We start from the raw sequence: 18,788 nt of genomic DNA, 5'->3' as shown, positions 1-18,788 counted from the left end.
ACTGGAAAAAGACAGACTGCAGCCAAGAGAAGCCAGTGGCAGCCCTGCCCAGGTGCAAAGATCAGCCATACCCACACGACATGCAGGCATCTGAATGCCCTGCCCGCTGTGGGAGGCTCTGAAGCTGGCAGGGAAGGGCAGTGTCCACCCAAGGGGTGATGGGTGTCACTTCTCCAGCAAGGCTTTTCACATCTATTCTAGATTACATTCTACAATACATACAAGCACACACACACAACACAGCATTATTGTAATGACAAAGTTAAGAAAACAAGGGATTATCTGTAAGAAAATGGGTTAATCATACCATGGGGACACCACACAAATCCATCTCCAAAATAGTTCTCAGAGGGGAAAAAATTACATTACAAAGAGTTTCCCACATTAGGCTACCGATTATGTAAACCCCCCCTCCCCCTCTCTCTGTCTGAATCTCTCTGTCTCTCTCATCTGCTGTGGGGCTTGAACTCAGGGCCTGGGCACTGTACCAGCTCTACTGCTGTGTTTTCTGGTGGTTAACTAGAGATAAGAGCTTCACAGACTATCCTCTAGGGGCTGGCTTCAGAGTAGGATCCTCAGATCTCAGCTTCCTGAGTAGCAAGGATTACAGCACCAGCATCCAGCTAATGATATAAATTTGAAAGCCTCCCTCCCCCACAGTATAACCCCTGCTTTCACTATATTTGATGTCAGTATAATTTGTGGAGGAGATGGGGACAAGTCGTTTAAGGATACAGGTGGACCCGATGCAACTATGAGAAGTACAAAATGTCATGTCAAAAACGAACTTTACAACTTTGGGGGGGGGGGTTGGTTGGGAGGGCAGGGGGAGGCTGAGAAGGGATGTGAAGGGTAAACAAAGGAGGAGGCTGCAATGCTTGATAAGAAACGTACTCATTATCTTGCCCATGTAATTGTAACCCCTCTGTACAGTATGTTCACAAAAAATAAAAATTAAAATTAAATAAAAAATAAATATACAAATAAAAAAATAAATTTGAAAGCCCAAACAATTCTATATAGTATCGATGGATATGTACCTATGTATAAAACCTATCAAACATTCATGAGAATCATATTCATCAAGCTAGGCACCAGTATCTCACTCCTGTGATCCTAGCTATGCTGGAGGCATAGATCAGGAGGATAGCATTTCTGACAGTCTGGGAAAAACATGTTACTAAGATTCTATCTCAACAGAAAAATCTGGTGTGTTGGTGCATGCTTGTCATCCCATCTACTATGGGAAGTATAAACAGGAGGATCATGGCCCAGGCTGGCCCAGGCCAAAAGAGAGGCCTTATGCTAGAAGTAACTAGAACAAAAGGGATGAGAAGCATGGCTTAAGTGGCAGAGTACCTGTCTGCACAGTCATGGACATACAGTACCTCTTTTCAAGGTGGAGCAACATCGCCACCCTTGGCTCTCTCCTCACTCCATCCACCTAACTGATTACTTTTCTTTCATCCCTCCTCTTCCTTTAGGATTTTTTTTCTCATGTCTATCTCTTGTGTCTGACCTCAGGGTGTTGTACTAGCCCATTAAATAATTATTGTAGGGCAACTGAAGGACAAAGGAGAGAAGATCTACATGTATTTTTGACCTTGAGGAGCAAAGAGTAATTCTTTTCAAACTAGAAAGACATCCTTTACTCTTCATCAAACCATGATGGGCTCTGACACACATTGTTAAAACAGAGAGTAAAATAGAATACAGACTACAAATATCTACAACAACAATTGTTTCATGAATCTTTAATCTTTACCCTACACATAATCTTTACCCTATACACACATATACACACATATGTGCACATGTATACACACTCACAATGTACACATTGTGTCATCAGTCCAAAACTTTGAAAAGCAGAGTCTAACAGTTCCTTTAAAAAAATACAACAAAGCATAAAAATGACCAGAATTGTGCTTTGAAGATTTGCAAGTAAGTTTCTAAACATTTGTGAGAAGTAGCAGAGCCAAGCTTGAAACTAATCTTGTATACTGATAGCAACTTTTTGTTCCCCCTCCCCCCTTGCTAGTTGCTAGCATCATTGCAGGAAAACAAGAGCCTGTCTTTGAGAGCAGCCTACGTGTCACTCTTTATGCACCCTGAGCCTCATACAGTTAAAATGTTTTAGTAGCTGAGTCAATGTATTCATTGGTTTAATAGCTGAACTGGAGAACATGGAATTATCATGACCTCTGGCATTTATCTTTGCCTGCAATTCTAGAAACAGCCCTATCTTACCAAACACTAGCAAGGGAGCCCAACCAAGGAAAGTCAGCTGCCTCTGTAATCATCCTGTTATAGCTTGTACCCAACAGTCAGTGGTCAACATTAAATAACATGTCATAAAACCCACTGACATCTGAGTAATGCTGGTGGCGGTCACTGCCCTTCTTCTCCCCCCTCAACTGATGTCTAGCTTCTAGCTTCACTCTGAAATAAGCACATAGGCTTCCAACTCCTCTCTGAAGCAAAAACACCCAACGAAAATGATAGCCTCCATCCCTTCCTCAAACTCTAATTAGAAAATTCTGGAAATGTTTTCAGAGACTTCAGAAAGTCCACTGCCAGTTTGAGTCACTACAAGCAGCTTCAGCAGGATAATGATAGGGTGGCATGGATGGGATAGGGAATGGCAGCTGAAGGCCAATGTCAGGGCTGGATAGCACCTGGGGAAGTCAGGACAATTGAAGGGGGGGGGACGTGCACACACATGTGCACATGTGCATGCATGTGTTCGATTTTCACAAAGTGTACTTGATGGATTAAGACTGAGTCAAGGAAGCCTAGAAGAAATATGTACCATTCTATCCTGGGCACGCTCTGAGAACCAGAAGCGAACGACTCATTATCCTGCCCTTGGCTGGAGAAAATCCAGTGTCTTCTTAAATATTACATACTCCTAAATATCTTTTGAATTTCTGGTAAGAAAAATGCCAATGTAGGTTGTAGTGACTTATCTCAGTGTCTTTCCTGTTTGGAAAATGGTTGCTAATCTGAATTTGTGCCCTTCCAAACACACGTACAAGTCCAGTTGTTTCTTAGTCATTGGAAAATGTGTCAGGTGATATAAAGTACCTTTTCTAAAATTTTATTTTTTGTAAAGGTGATGTACGGAGGGGTTACAGTTATAAAAGTAAGGCAATTAGAACATTTCTTTTCAACAGTGTTAGGGGTCAGGGGGAATACAATCAAGGTTTCTAAGCCGATGTCTATGTTTTCCTTGGTGAAAAGTCTAAAGTATTTTTGTAAACTCACAAATCTGTTTCTCTGTGTCTACTGATTCTCAGAGCCCACTGTGTGAAATCAAGAACTGAAGGAAGGTAAGCCACACGAATACTAATGGACCCTACCCCAGGGTGAAAGAGAGAAAAACTCACTTTCACAGAATTGTGCAAGCACAGAAGTTGGGAGGAAATTCTCTCTCCCCCAATCACAATTTGGTCTCTAGCATTAACAAAAGAACTGGACGTGGGCCATAGAGGCTAGCTCTGATGAGTGAACAATGAAAACTAAGAGATCATATATTAAAAGTAGACATTATTAGAGATTCTTTGCTACTTTTGAACTTGGTTAACTGCTGCCATTGTTTGTTTTGTTTGGTGATAGGTTATATATACACTCTAAGGCACGAGGTTGATCTCTGTATTTATTTCCCTACCAACCATTATTGCCACAAGAGATAAGTTTCCACAAGTGACCACATTTCCTAAAATACATCGCGTATTCCAAATAAAAGCTGTTTATATCCACGGGACAAGATTTACTTATGATGTTATAACATCTCACAAGTCCCTTAAAAAAACCTGCAGTCAATATCAGTCCAGCACAGATTTTATATGTTCATGAATCTTAATGTAATTTATTTTTTCTGTTAATTTTTTTCATCAGTTGTGAGAACTAAAGGCAAACTAACTCCCAAGCACTGATTTAGGATGTAAGAGGAATCCTAAGATGGATTTGCTTGCTCCCCAACTCCTCCACTGTGCAAATGAGAATGATAACTGAATTAACCATCATACAGAATTGATTAAGCAATTGATTGTGCTTTTTTATCTTACAAAGAAATGGCAAGGCATGCACCCAATAATCTTTGAACACATACATAGCATGTACAAGGAACCAAGTAAGACATTAGGGAGGAACATATAGGGTTGTGTTTCATTGTGGTTACTCTTTTATTTTATTGTTATTGTTATGTTTTGTTTGTCTGTGTGTGTGTGTGTGTGTGTGTGTGTGTGTGTGTGTGTGCGCACGTGTGTGTGTGTATGTATGTGTGTGTGTGTGTGTGTGTGTGTGTGTTGGTCCTAGGCCTGAACTCAGGGCCTAGGCCCTTTCCCTGAGATTTTTTTGCTCAAAGCTACCACTCTACCACTTAAGTCATATCTTCTTATTTTGTTTTATTTTTCAATCATCAGGCAGAATCCTATTGAGGACAAAATACAAATAACAAAGTGACACAGTAATTCAGCATAATAATGAAGACATGTGTGTCCTGCTAAGTTAACCAGGAACCCCAGAGACAAAAGACTAAAAAAAACAATGATTCCCACAGACTCAGAGAAAAGTGATAGAGATCTAGCAGATGCTGAATTTAAAAAATAATTGCCAAAATTGGAGCAAAGATAATTCAAAAGACAAAAAGGCAAGGTTTCTGGTAACCTAGCCAACCTAGGATCCAAAGGGATACTATGGTTTGAATGTGTTCCCCAAAGTTCCTATGTGGGAAATACAATCTGCAAATAACAGACTGGGGCAGGAAAGTGGGGTCCAAAGCAGGATGATGCGGTGCAGAGACCTGATCTGAGGGGTGCTGGAGGTTGGTACAACAGGAGTGGCTGTGCACATAGGTAGTGGAGTGAATAGCTTCCTGGAAAAGCCAGTTCACCCTAATCTAGCCTTTTCTTGTATGTGCTTTCCTGCAATTCCATCTACTTCTATGACTGCTGCAACAAGAAAGCTCTCACTTGAAACATGTGGTCTCCTGACCTTGACCCTCCTAGTCTCCGACCTCCAAAAAACAAATGATTCAGAAGTTGTGGCCTCCTGCTTAAGCAGGAGAAAATAGACTAAGACAGGAAAGGGAGATGGCTGTCCTGAAATGTGGTTATTTTCCTGTCTGTTGTCTCTTTATCCTCTGTACCTAGTCTGAAATGGAACAGGAGAGGAAGAAGGAAGGGAGGTGGAACTGAATTCCAAGTTAGGAAAGCTACACCAGGGAGACAAAGCAAGTGTACTTGGAGAATATTAACATGGTTGGAGAAAGCTGAGGTGAACAGAGAATAAACCTGAAGAGATTCGCTGGGGCTAGACAGTGATGTCCACCCTAAGTAAGAAGGCTCCCGTCTCCCTACAACAGTGGACACCAATCACAATGAGTCCCCAGCTCAGGCAGTAAAAAGGAAGGGTGTGCCTAGAATCCAGTGAGGAACCACAATGTGGTTGTTCACTTCCTGTAGGAACTGGAGGAAAGAACCAGAGGCTGGTCACAACTCCTGCCAGAAGGCTTCAAACACACCCACCCCTGCCCACACCCCCTAAAATGTCTCATCACTGGGCTTAGAGGCCTGAATGGGATCTCATTCTACTTTTAAGTCTGACAGCTAGTGCTTAGAAGATAAAGAAATACACTGGTAAAAATATCATTAATAAATAAAGCACTGCAGAAACTGAAAACACATTAGGAACAATGGCTAACATTCATCATCTGTAATCTCAGGTACTCGGGAAACTAATTGAGAGACTTAAAGTTCAAGGCCAGCTTGAGCCACCCCCCCATCTCTACCAATAAAAAGCTGTGCAGGGTGGTGTGTGGCCATCATCCCAGCTGTATAGGATGCTTGGCTAAGTATAAATGTGTGGTCCAGGCAAGCCCTTGCCAAAAAGTGAGAGCCTACTCAGAAAATAAATAAAGGAAAAAAGGGCTAGGAGTATGACTCAAGTAAGAGAACACCTGCTTATTACCAAGCGGAGTTCAAATTCTAGCACCACCAGAAAGATAAAAGAAAAATGAATAGCCACCAGTGTATACTCTACCTGGCTAGATTAAAAGATGTGTGAATTCTGTCTCAACAACCCTGCTTTAATAAGAGTTTAAAGACTATTCTGAAGATTTTTCAATATATGTAGAATCAGACTGGTCACATTATAAACCTAAGTGATTTGAAAACCATAGCCCCAATAATCTCGCCAATCCTGATGCCTTCAGTAATCAGCAGTACCAATGAATCAACCCCTAGACTCAAAACTCTAGGTAGGGAGAATGTGTCCTAAATTCTCTTTCTCATCCCAGCACATAGGAACTTGTCAAATCTGGGCAAATAAAGTGTTCCTCCTTTACAGCCTTGACCAGATCTATCTGAAAACATGACAGATATTTTTAACTGATTTTTCGGTGACTATGTTAGAAGCATTTGGTATTTAAAATCAGGGCTAACTTTATCCTAAGTTAGAAGTAAAGAAGAAGTTATAATTAGATATAAGTTAGATAACTATTTATTAACATTATATCATTTGAGCAAAACACTTCATTAAAAAGACATATCTGTGGGAAGAAATAAACACTTTTCCTCTTATTAGTGTATTACCAGAGCCCTAAGCCTAGCTATCAAAGAACTATGTCAGAGGTTTTTTAAAGGCAGACATTTCAGGACTGTGACTTAGTCCCATTTTTCTTTAGAATCAAAACTACTACCTAGTTGAATGCTAGTGCCTATAATGTGCCTATAATCCTAGCTAATCAGGAGGCTGAGATATGAGGATTCAGGTTCCAAGCTAGACACTCTTACCTCCAATTAACTAACAAAAAGCCAGAAGTAGAGTGTTAGCCTTGATCAACTGATGACTTTAAAGGCTCCATTTATCCTTTCTCCTTGCTTCTCATCTATGCCTCAATGTCCCCCCCAGACACAGTTAAGATGGACATGCACATGTGTCCTTTTGTGCCACTTACTGTCACTGTAATCCAGTAATACAGGGAAAATGTCTGTGGCAGTTTTGCAAAGTTGGAACTCTTCCCCGAGCTCAGCCCAGAGCCTGGCACACATAAGGAATCAATCGAGTTGCTTGTGTTGAATGCATTCATGCGTGGGTATTCCCTCTCAGCCTGGCCATTTCCTTCTGGAAGCCATGCATCTGGAGCTCACCAAGTTCAAGACAAGCAGGCTGACTAGGAAAGTCCCGTGTTTGACAAAGGCAGGGTACAGACACACAAGCAGGCAACAGGACAGCCTTAAAGTATTGATAATAGACGTCAGGCTTGGTCAAGTATGAGAGAATGGATTCAGCAAAAGGGCATGTGTTTCAGAGGAGACCGAAGTCACAGAAGTGTCAAGAGGGGAAGGAGGATCAGAAGGAAAACATGATAGAAACACTTAAGAGTCAGCAAACCCAGAGGAGCTGAAGGACCAGGATTGTAGCACATTGCTTCCACTCCCCTCTGTCTGCCAAAAGCCAGGCCGGAAGGGACTGGCCCAGCCTGCAGGTGTGACTGTGCATGACCTGACTGAGGTGTATGGTTTACTGAGGAAGCAGCAACTTCTTGTCCAAAGGATCCCGAATTTTACAACTGGTGGCAGAAAGAATAACTATTTCAGAGCTGGGAAAGCTATAAACTTCCTGGACTTGGGTTTGTTTGCTCCAATTAAAATGTCTGTCCTAGGAAAGACTCTGTGATTGGAGGTCACAAAGATCTATACACAGTGATTTCAGTCAGGGGCACAACTGACCAACCACAAAGCTCCTCTCCTAGGGAGGCACAGACAGGAACTCATAATTCCTGCACCAGCCTTCCGCCCTCCTCATCTATACACTTCAATCCTTTCTGGAGTTGGTTTTACTCTGCTAATTTAAGGCTCAATCAACCAAAGCACTGAACTAAACCCCACCCAAAGATGTCTGGGGTGCAGGCAGAGGCTACCCACAGTCATGTCCTCCCCATGACTCTGAGAAGGTCCAGGGCTGCCTGAGGACCTGTAGACCAAAGAGTTGGGGAGGACAAAATGAGGGTGAGCCCAAAAGGACCCCACTTCTTCCCAAAGGCTCCTAGCTCAGCTTTCCAGGAGGCACCTGGATGAGGCTCACCTGATCTCTACCATGACAAGTGAAGGCATTTATCAGTCAGATGGAGAGCACTTTGGGCATTCTCAGGCTCTGCAGTCTTCACAAAGCCTCCATTAATGTAAGTATGCAACCTCCTAGTGCTTCCTGCACTGAGACCTATATGCTGGGATACCCAGCTTTCTGCACAAATAGGGTAAAGAAAACAAGGCAGTTTCCCAGGTGCTAAACAAGAATGGCATTAGTACACATGTGTGTACACACACACACTCACACGTGCTCTCAGACAGCCAAAGTAGAACAAAGGGAAGTGAAAGGCTCTGTGAATCTCTGCTGAGTGTGGATGTCCACCCACATAGTGTCCACCCCACGAGAAATCATACCCTGAAACTGGTAACCAGGACTCTCAGCCGGTAACTTCTGTATTTAATCTCCTGAGACAATCTCTATCCTGAGCTGGAATCCACAGAAACAAATGGGGCCCAGATGGTGGTACAGAGGATCTCCAGGAGAGACCAGCAGGGCCCACCCACTTCTGACCTGAATAACCTGTGACCTCATTGTCATTGCTCTGCTACAGCGACCATAACACAAGTCTATGTGACTCAAAGGAGCATTCTCTCCTTATAATTCTTACTCAAAAAGCAAATTTTATAGCAACCTGTCTCTTTTGTTCTCTCTCTGTGTCTGTCTGTCTCTCTCTCTCTCTCCCTTTCTCCTCCCCTCCCTTTTCTCCCTTTCTCCCTCAGATATCACCCCCAAATAAGTAACCTTCTGGAACAGAACTTGAACTTACACATAACTAAATTTTACCTTCCTCTAATGCATGCATGCATGTTCGTGTGTGTGTGTGTGTGTGTGTGTGTGTGTGTGTGTGTGTGTGTGTGTGTGTGTCAGTCCTGGGACTTGAACTCAGGGCCTGAGCTCTGTCCCTTAGCCTTTTTGCTCAAGACTAGTGTTTTACCACTTGAGCTACAGCTCCACTTCTGGCTTTTTGATGGTTAATTGGAGATAAGGATCTCATGAAGTTTCCTGTCAAGGCTGGCTTTGAACTGCAATCTTCAGATCCTTTCCTTCTGAGTAGTTAGGATTACAGGCATGAGCCACCAGCTCCTGGTCTCTGAGGCTTTTACTTGCAATCTATACTTCTGTAGACTGCTACTTAACATGCCATTTCTCTCATTGAACTGAAAAGCTCCAGTTCATGGACCAATACACAAATGAAGGCTTTTGGAAAAGGAGCTTGGATAACATGAAAAAAGCAAGGGAGATGCCTTCCTGGCAATATTAGAAGAGAATTGAAGAAGAGAATCAATAACCATGAGGTGGGAGAATATCACCTCTTTGAGGTACTAGAGCAATTTTTTCTCCAACAGAAGGAGGGAAACCACCTCATATATGCGTCAAAATCAGCAACTAATGGCACACGCAAGTTTCAAACATGAATCACTGGTTTCCGTGGTGATGCAAATATTGCCTAACAACTCACTGGTCAGTAAGTAACCAAGAAGACAGCAAGGAGGAAATTCAAGAATGGAACGAGGTCTCTATTTTCAGGAATATTTGCAAGAGCCTATATGAACCTACAGAATACTAAGATAGCCCAGCTTCCACTGCACAGAGGCAAGATTTACCAGCCTCTCCTGCTCTGTGTGTGTCCAGCTCTGTGTCACACACAAACACACACAAAGCTAGAACCAGGAACAGCTGCAAAGGAGGTGATGACATTTTATTTACAAACACAGGGTTACAATTAGAAACACAAGCCTCTAATCTCTCTCTGCTACTTCCCGCTGGAGACCTGATAGCACATTTAGATGCTCTGTCCCTTTCAAACTAAACAAAACAATTTTCAGGCGAGGGCCTGGGCACATGGCTCAAGTGGTATAGCACCTGCCTATCAAGTGTCAAGCCCTAGGTTCAAATCCCAGTAATGCCTTGAGATAATTTCTCAGTAAAAAACAAGATTTTACAAAAAATAACTATGATATCCTTTAGAAGAATGTTTTCTCTTCGTCTCAGTAGTTTGGATTTCGTAAGAAGGTATGAATTTTATTTAGGGTTGTGATAGTAAAGGTTATGAATGGGAATGCATATATATGCCCAGAATCAAATTGGGTGATAACTTCTGACTAGCGTACACCATCCCTTGTACACAGGGGCCCCCTGTGTACTCAAAGAAATACTTTCTTTGAGTAATGTCTGGATTGCCTCCAGCAGAATCTCCTAGAGGATTCTCTAAACTAAAAATCCTACCACATAAACAATGTCTAAATCTAGAGCACAGGCCTGCTCACTCAGAATCTCTGGGGCTGAGATTTGAAAATCTAGACTGTAATACTTGTGTTCAGAAGTCTGGGGACCCCATAGTTAGCAATCCAGGATAAACTAAGGCCCCTAGACTACTAGGACAGAAGATAGGGCAATGGGGCGGGGAGGCAGGGGAGAGGGGACACAAGCCAGGCTTCATCAGTCAAAAGAAAGATTGATCTGACCACAACACAATATAAAAACTAAGTCAAACTACACAGATTGTGTGTGTGAAACAAATATTTCACAAACAACACAGGTGATATATTCTCTGAACTAGTTATTCTATTATTATAGTCCTGTCACTAACTGAAAATTGATCTCAGTTTAGTTTATTTATGTTTAGTTTATTTATCTCACAAATAAGATGTAGTATAAAATTAGTGAAAAGGAGTGAGAAAGTGGTGCAAACGGAAAGTAAAGCCAGAAAACTAAAGGCTGATGGAATGAATCAACAGCAAATCTAAATGCAACAAGGGAATCTAGTCCTCTAACTCTCAGCTTTCCAGCTATCAGGGTAAAGAGAAAAACATGATCAATTACAAACATTCTAGTATGCATCTGGGAAGAACAAAGCAATGGCTAAGAAGCACTTCCAGGACTCTGGCCAGCCTTCCACACGCTAATCAAATGTCCCCCACACTCTTCAGGGTGGAGAAAGTAAAACACAAGTAGGGGTCACATCTTTTTCTGCTGTTCTCACCTTCCAAGCCTTAGATTACCTAATTCATCCTCTACTCAGAGTACTTTGCACGCACATCCCTCCCAGTGAAGGCTACCATATTACAAAGACATTCCCTGGGGGCTTCCTCTCTCCACATAGTCATCACCCACAAATACAGTACTGGCTCCTCTGCATTTCAGTGAGTTTGTCCTAAATATGAGCTGAATGCTAATCCATTCTAGATATTTCCATAAAATCCTTGAAGCACAAAAATCAAATCTCAACTCTTGACTGCTGAGTCAAGTAAGTGACACTGGTACAGTTGTGTGATCTCAATGATCCGGCCTCTCATCCATTATATTAACTTGTGAGAAACAAAAAATCAATAAACAGGGGCTGGGAAGGTGGCTCAGTGGTAGAGCATTTGCCTTGCATGCATGAGGCCCTCGGTTCGATTCCTCAGCACCATATAAGCAGAAAAAGCCAGAAGTGGGGGCTGAGACTCAAGTGATAGAGTGCTGGTCTACAGCTGAAGAACTGGGGGACAGCATCCAGGACCAGAGTTCAGGCCCCACAACCGAAAAAAAAAAATCAATAAGCAAACATAAATTTGCTTGGCTCAGTGCGCCTGGTACCTATTAATGCTAGATTCCCCTTTGCCCATCAGAGATCTTTTGGGTACTGAGTTTCCTTGCTTCTAGGTCCATTTATAGGCTTCTCAAATCACTCCTCATTCAAGCTTTCTAAAGAGTGTGAAGATCACCCAGGAAGAAAGTTGGTTTCCAACAGTCATAAGCAAGTGACTACAAAGTGCCACATGTGACAAGATTTCCTGTCACTCTTCTAAGCATTTAAAAAAATAATAACACAGGGGAAACTGAGTGCTGCTACCTCACTCTTGTAATCCTAGTTACATCACATTTCAAAGCCAACCCAGGCAGTAAAGTCAGTGAGAGTGTTACCTCCAATAAACTACCAAAAAAACCAGAAAGGTAGCTGCAGCTCAATTTGTAGAGCATTAGCATTGAGCCCAAGAAACTCAAAGACAGCACCTAGGCCAAGACCAGGGGAAACAAATTACAGAGAAAATAAAAATCTGAGGCAAGAAAACAAACTTAAGTCATCCAGTATAAAGTAAATTCTCTAACCCAGCAATATTTAATTGTTAAAAAGGAAATGTAATTTGCTAGCAGGATTCAGAAACATACTTAGTCTTTACTCTTGAATAGATTAACTACTTTCTTATAAGAAGTAGTAGAAGGATTTTTTTTGCTGTTTTTATTTTGATTTTTTTTATAGACCCTATTTTTATGGATGGTAAAGACATAAAAAATGTAGCATGCTAGGCCCTACACAGAAGAAACCCCTTACTCTGTGTACTGTCCTTCAGTGTAAGTATCCCAGATTAAACAATGTGACTGGCCTACCTTTTCTGTGATATAGAAGTTTGAACTGTCAGCATGTTGCAGTGCAAAGTATTCATGGTTGGCAAGAGACCACCTACAAAACATAGCATAAGTGATCAGAGAAACAAAAGCGCTCATCTTTATTTTTATTCGTTCTACAGGGGTGAGGTGAATTACATTCACTATGATTAGAATGGAGTCAGTTTCAAATAGGCACAATGGGGTCTCTAAAGAAAATGGCTTTAACTCACCTGTTACCCTAAGACGAACAGTCCTTTCATCTCTGAAGTTCCTAGACCAAGGCTACTGCTCACCTCTAAGCATTTCATCAAGGTTTGGGGCGGGGGGGGGGGGGGGGACTTAAATTGTGAATGGCAACGTTCTTCATTTTGAACAATTGAGGCAAAGAAATGATAGCAAGGTAAATGGCAGCAATTTAAACATGTGATAATTAGCACATTGCCAATTGTCACTGAATTCTCTAACTCACAATCAGTGCACTCCACACAGATTGGGACACACCAATTATGGCAAGTCTTCTCTAACTTCCCCCTAATATTCTATTCAAAGTTCTGCTTTACAAGTCAAGAAATACCATGTGACTTTCCAATGTGCCCTTCCCCAGGATTGTTTGAACAGCCCAGAGGAAGAGGGAAAGCCATGTCAGTCAGTGAGAAAAGTCCACAAAGCACACAATTACCCATGGACTTGTCTATTAATTCTGCCATCTTCCAAAGGGGCCTGTGGGATGCTTTCAGTTTATGTTAGATGGAGTGTGTATTTAACTCTCAGGAACCTTTACTCTAAAGGTTCCCTGCTTGGAAGGACAAAAGGAACACAACTGTTCAAAAGAAATAATACCAACCCACTGTACACATGGACCCAGCCATTCCATGCTTTCTATTCTTCGAGGAATAGGGGAAAGATTTTGGTGGAGAAAGAAGGGTAACTCTCACAAGGTAATTCTTTGTGACTAGGTAGGTCACATGAAGAGTTATGAATAAGATTTATGGTTATCATTTATTTACAGGATTATGGATAATATTTTATCCCTCCAGTGGAAATACTCTATGGTCCTGCCAATGTATGGAGTGAATGCTTCAGAAGAACCTTTGCAACACTTACCCATCACACACTTCCTTGATTATTGCAGACAGTGGTTTTTTCTGAAAATAACAAAAAAAGGAAATAATGTGAAGTTTCATTTCATCATTTTAAATTTTTTTAAAAAAACCACCTAAAGTTAAAAAAAAACTCTTAGCAAGGAAAATTTACATTAACTATTCTTAGTTGTGAGTGAACTCTTACATTCTCAGGGTTCACAACCTGCTAGCAAGTCACTACCTAATCTATTAATGATTTATTCCCTTGTGGCCCTTTTTTTCCCTTATACTTACCATTAATTGTACTAAGTATATAACATATTTAATTCTGCCTTGTTAAAGTTGAAACAACAAATACACGTTATTCAAAGATCTCCCAGGCAAGCAGAAATCTGCAAGTTCAAGGAATAACCAGAATAAAGCAAACAGCCAATTGGCTTTATGAAGACAAGTTTGGATTCATGAGATTTTTATGAAGAGTGTGGCACATGGGACATGAGATATTGCAAAATTGTTCCTGCAGAGTACACAGGATTCTTCCCCCAAGTGTGGCCCCATTAAACGTCAATCTCACAGCATGTTTGGGCTAACACATGGGAGGAATGTGAGCAGGACTCCATGTGCCACCGTGTCAACTGGCGCTGACCACAGCTGTGCTCCGGTCCTCACAGCCACACTTGTGCTCGGCCTGTCCCCCCCGAGTGAAGGAATGCAGTGAGGAAACATTCACTTGCCTAGAGATGTTGAAATTCTTTTTGTTTGGGACATGAACAGACACTGTCTCCAAGCTCAGGGAGGACTGTGTCCACCAAGAGAAAAAAATCACAGATGAGAAATAGATGAAGGCAAGAAGAGAAAACCAAGAAATATAATGCATAGGGTCCTGGATTTTCAGATATAGCCATCGAGAAAATCATATACACATATATATAATATATAATATATATGCATGTTCCTACGTTTACATATATATGTATGTGTATATATGTGTATGTGTGTGTGTGTGTGTGTGTGTGTATCAATGTAGAAGCAGGGTCTATGCCTGCCTCTCTGACAGTAGGGTTAGTTCACTTCCTAGTTCTGTCAACTTGTCTGCATTGTCATCCAGCACTTCCTTACTCTGCCCCACTAGCAGTTTCTGTCATGCAGACTTCCGTATCACTCAAGGCTGTTAGGAACTTAAATGGCTGAAATTAAATAGGAATCAATTTTTAAAAGTGAAAGACCCCAGAAAGGGAGAGGCCTCCTTTTTCCTCTCCTGTTACTCAAAGAGCTTTTTATCCCCAGAATATACTTGTGTGGACACAATGTCACTCCATCTGCTCTACTGGGGAATTCTGAGCACTGTCCATAGAGTCTTCCCCCAGGACTCCTGTAGCTCCTGTGCAATTCCTCACCTCATTGTGCAGCAGGTGACCTACACTTCGCTCCCTCAACATGATCAAGACAGTGTCTGCCTCTGCCCAGAACTCTGCTAAACACAGTTCCTGAGAGAAGAGAAAACAAGAATATCTGTGTTTTCACATTTTTACATCATTTAAATATTTTTGTCTGTGTTTATTTTTAATTGTTGCCTAGGCCTTGTTCCTATTCATGGAGTGAAATACAGACCTGATACAGACCAGATGCACATGAGCATTTAAGGTTTAATTATCCACTCACAGAACTGGCCTGTTCACTGGTACATTAATGCTAGCTATTTTCCAACATTTAATTCATCATTTTGCTACTTTTTATTAGCATACATTTATATAATACAGGTGGATTTCATTGCTGTATTCCATAGATTGACACAGTGTTCTTTGAAGAAGTTCACCCTTTGTTTTATTATCACATTCCCTTAACCTCCTGTTCGCAGTGTTGAGTGGTTTTCATTATGCTATCTTCATATACAGTATATATACATGTGTCTATATACATATATATACTGAATGCATATATACGTAAATGTGTATATACATGTTTGTCTCTATCTATCTGTCTGTCTGTTCTTCATCTTATACATCACCCCGTAGTCCTCATTTGCATCCCTGCCCCAAAACCAATCACCTTTGACTATAATGGGTTAACTTTTATAGTTATTCCTTCTAAACTGGGGGTCTTGCTCAGTGGTACAATATACATTTGTATGTATGAGGTCCTGTGTCCAAACCCAGCACCAATAAAAGTTACTTCTTCTATCCAACTTCATTCTTGCACCCATTAACCATCCTCTCTTCACTTTCCCCACCCCCCACTCATTTCATGTTCTGGTAATCATCATTCTATTTCCTAGTACTTCAAGACTAACCTGTTAGCTTTTACAGGTAAGTGAAAACATGTATTATTTCCTTTTCTTTTAAGGAGGATGATTTCTTTCATTTAACATAATGTCCCCCAGAACTAATCATTCAGGACCGAGGTTGGGGGAGCGGGGTATTCTTGACATCCTGAGTTGGTTTCCTCTAGAACAAGATTGGCAGTGGTGACAGAGGCTACAGTGGTACATACATTCCTCCATGCACAAGTCCTTGGTCTTAGCAAAGGCTGGTCAGCCAGTTAGTTATAGCACTCACTGTGAGCAAAGTGGCAGACAATTAAATGGCAGAGGAGCTTTAGGAAGAAAACCTTTCCCAGGAGACAACAATTTTCCAAAAACAACAATTTTGTGCTTCTAGCTACCACAGACTTCTCCAGAACGTCAGTATGTGGTAAGGTCCATCAGCAACTCTCCCATTTCCAAATCTAACTTCTTGCACCCTCAAAAGTAAAGCATAAATAACCAGACTGGGGTTTGATCTTAAATTACATGGAAGCCACAGATCAGAAGAGAAGGAGACTGTTGCTGAGGTAGGACAAGACTTTGAACACAACTGTTCCCCCAATTCAGCTTTTTAGGTGAGGCTTCCCAGAGCATACTGTGAGTTTTAATTAAAGTCTGATTCATAGATACAGAATCAAGTTTAAAAAGACAGATGTCTCTGGGGTTCTATTGTATCTAGAATATTCTGAACTTAGATATATGACATGAATAAAAACCACCAAAGTACAAAGCTTAGAGACTCAATACAGAAAGATTAAAGAAAAAACTAAAGGCCACAAGGAATGGCAGCTACCTGATTACCCACCATGCAGCTTAGCCAATTAAAATGACTGTTATGTAAGGACCATGCAGCCTAGCCAGTTAAAATGAGCGTTACATAAGGACCAAGGAAGCTAGCCAATTAAAATGACGGTAGGGACAGGGCTTGGCCTTAGGGTCCATTTTCTGGTACTTCTATCTGCTCCAATCAAATGTGAGCCCCTCAACCACCCTAATTCCAGCAACATTTTCAGATCTGACCTTAGATTTCCATTCTTGTCTTCTTTCATCAATCAGTTTGTAGATCTTATTGACTTAACTATTATTCTAAGTCTGTGGTTCTGGTTCCAAACAGTCTTAAACATCTCACTGTTGGAGCATTTGAACTCTCCTCCATTAACTGATGAAATGTACAAGCATAAGTCATCACTCCCAGTTCCCTGGGCCTCCACATGCCCCAGCAGTACACCGGTTCTCCCACCTCCCCACCCCACCCCAACACCTTCGCTGGCTCTCACTGTAGCTGCACTGCAGCCCAGGAGAAACATTGACTTCTACTTCCATCTTCAATCTTCCCACCCCTCGTCATCTGATCTCTTGCCTCTCTCATCTCAACATGGGATGATGGTTATAGTATACACACACACACACACACACACACACACACACACACACACACACACACATCCTAGAGCTTTTATTCTGCTTCCCCAACCCCAGGGCCTTCCTGAGCATCAGCCCATCTCCAATAATGGCTTCCATAAGTTGCTGATGACATACTCTGTTGTTCAATCAACACAAACTTAACTTCCATGGGTTTCTCAACTCACCTAAGAATGATGGTTCTTTCAGACACATTTCCAGAAAACATCATCAAATCTTATTTTTCCTTTTCTGTTTGTTTTTTTTTTTTTAACTTTTTTTGTGTGTGTCTTTTCTTTTTTGGTACTGGGGATCAAACCCAGGACGTTGCACTTGCTTTGCAAGTGCTTTCCCACTGAGCTACATCCCAGCCCACAAAAGCTGTCACTCCACTCTGCACAGAATCAGTCTCCTGGGAATCACAGGAGGCTCAACTTGGAAGAACATTGTGTAGCCAGCAGATGATAAACCAGACACCAGTACCACAGCTATCTCTATGGCTGTTGTACCAAATAGGTGAGCACTCTTGCCCTCTCTCCAAGAGCCAACCCTGAGCAAAGCTTCTGCAAGACCACACTCATCTAGTCCCACTGCTTTATCTCTGCCTGCATAAACCCCTCAGGACGACATAAGTAAATTCAGTCAGAAGTCTTTCCCAGTGGTCGTATTTGTGAACATTTGCCTAGCTTACACAAAAATATTGCCAGCTCTTCAAGGCCTGGGACATCCTGCATAATACATGGCTACTTTTCTGATGACTGACTGAAAAATTTGCCTCAAAAAAAAGGCCTGAAAGAAATTTTGGTCTACGAGGAACAAACTGGTTCTATTCCCTGTATTCCACAAATCTAAAAAGTGAATTCCTACACTCAATTGGAAAATATTTGGATTTAGAATATTGGATCAAAATTACTTAACTGCTTCAGTAAGTTTTCATAACTTACACATGCCATAGCTAATCCTTAAACCTTCTGTTTCCAAAGCCACATTTTCAGTCTGAAAAGAGCTTGTTTTGCAGGGCTAGCACTTTAATGGCCAGACTTCTAAGCAATAGATCCCAAGTCACACTTGTCCTTCCTATTATTCACAAGAAGATCACCTTACAGCAGACAAGTCTTTGTTCTTCATTTTAGATTATCCTGGGAGAGAGAGAGAGAGAGAGAGAGAGTATACGGGGGCTTAAAATCACAAACTTGTAAATTCACTTAGCTTTTTCACTCAAGCCTGACACTCTACCTCTTGAATTGTACCTCCACTTCCAGCTTTTGCTGATTAATTGGAGATAAAGAGTTTCATGGACTTTCTTGCCCAGGCTGGCTTCCAACTTCAGTCTTCAGATCTCAATAGGCACAAGATATCAGTTCATGGCTGGAAATATTTATTCGTTACAGGATGCATTTTTATGTGAATCTATCAGCAGTATACCATGTATGAATCATCATTTTCAAGGATTTAGCTTTCTTTTAAAGAACTTTCTTTCTTAGCTCGATTCCCCAAGAGTTCTTGATTTAACTCACAGGAAACAGTAAGTCCAC

The 18,788-nt window shown here is 41.4% G+C and overlaps 1 protein-coding gene across 2 annotated transcripts in view; it reads right to left on the bottom strand.

Moving 5' to 3' along the window:
* Positions 1-18,788, bottom strand: part of Elmo1 (engulfment and cell motility 1) — a 447,896-nt gene that overhangs the window by 330,427 nt on the left and 98,681 nt on the right. For both annotated transcript variants that reach the window (XM_042695082.1, XM_042695081.1), the window contains exons 4-5: positions 13,573-13,613; positions 12,469-12,541 (exon numbers count right to left, since the gene is read on the bottom strand). In XM_042695082.1, the coding sequence (XP_042551016.1) occupies positions 12,469-12,541; positions 13,573-13,613 (114 nt within the window). The remainder of the gene's footprint in view (positions 1-12,468; positions 12,542-13,572; positions 13,614-18,788) is intronic.

Source organism: Dipodomys spectabilis, unplaced genomic scaffold, assembly GCF_019054845.1.
Source record: "Dipodomys spectabilis isolate Male_0828 unplaced genomic scaffold, ASM1905484v1 ptg000178l, whole genome shotgun sequence".
Taxonomy (NCBI): domain Eukaryota; kingdom Metazoa; phylum Chordata; class Mammalia; order Rodentia; family Heteromyidae; genus Dipodomys; species Dipodomys spectabilis.
Note: the sequence above shows the minus strand (reverse complement) of the source record. Positions and strands in the feature narration are given on the sequence as shown.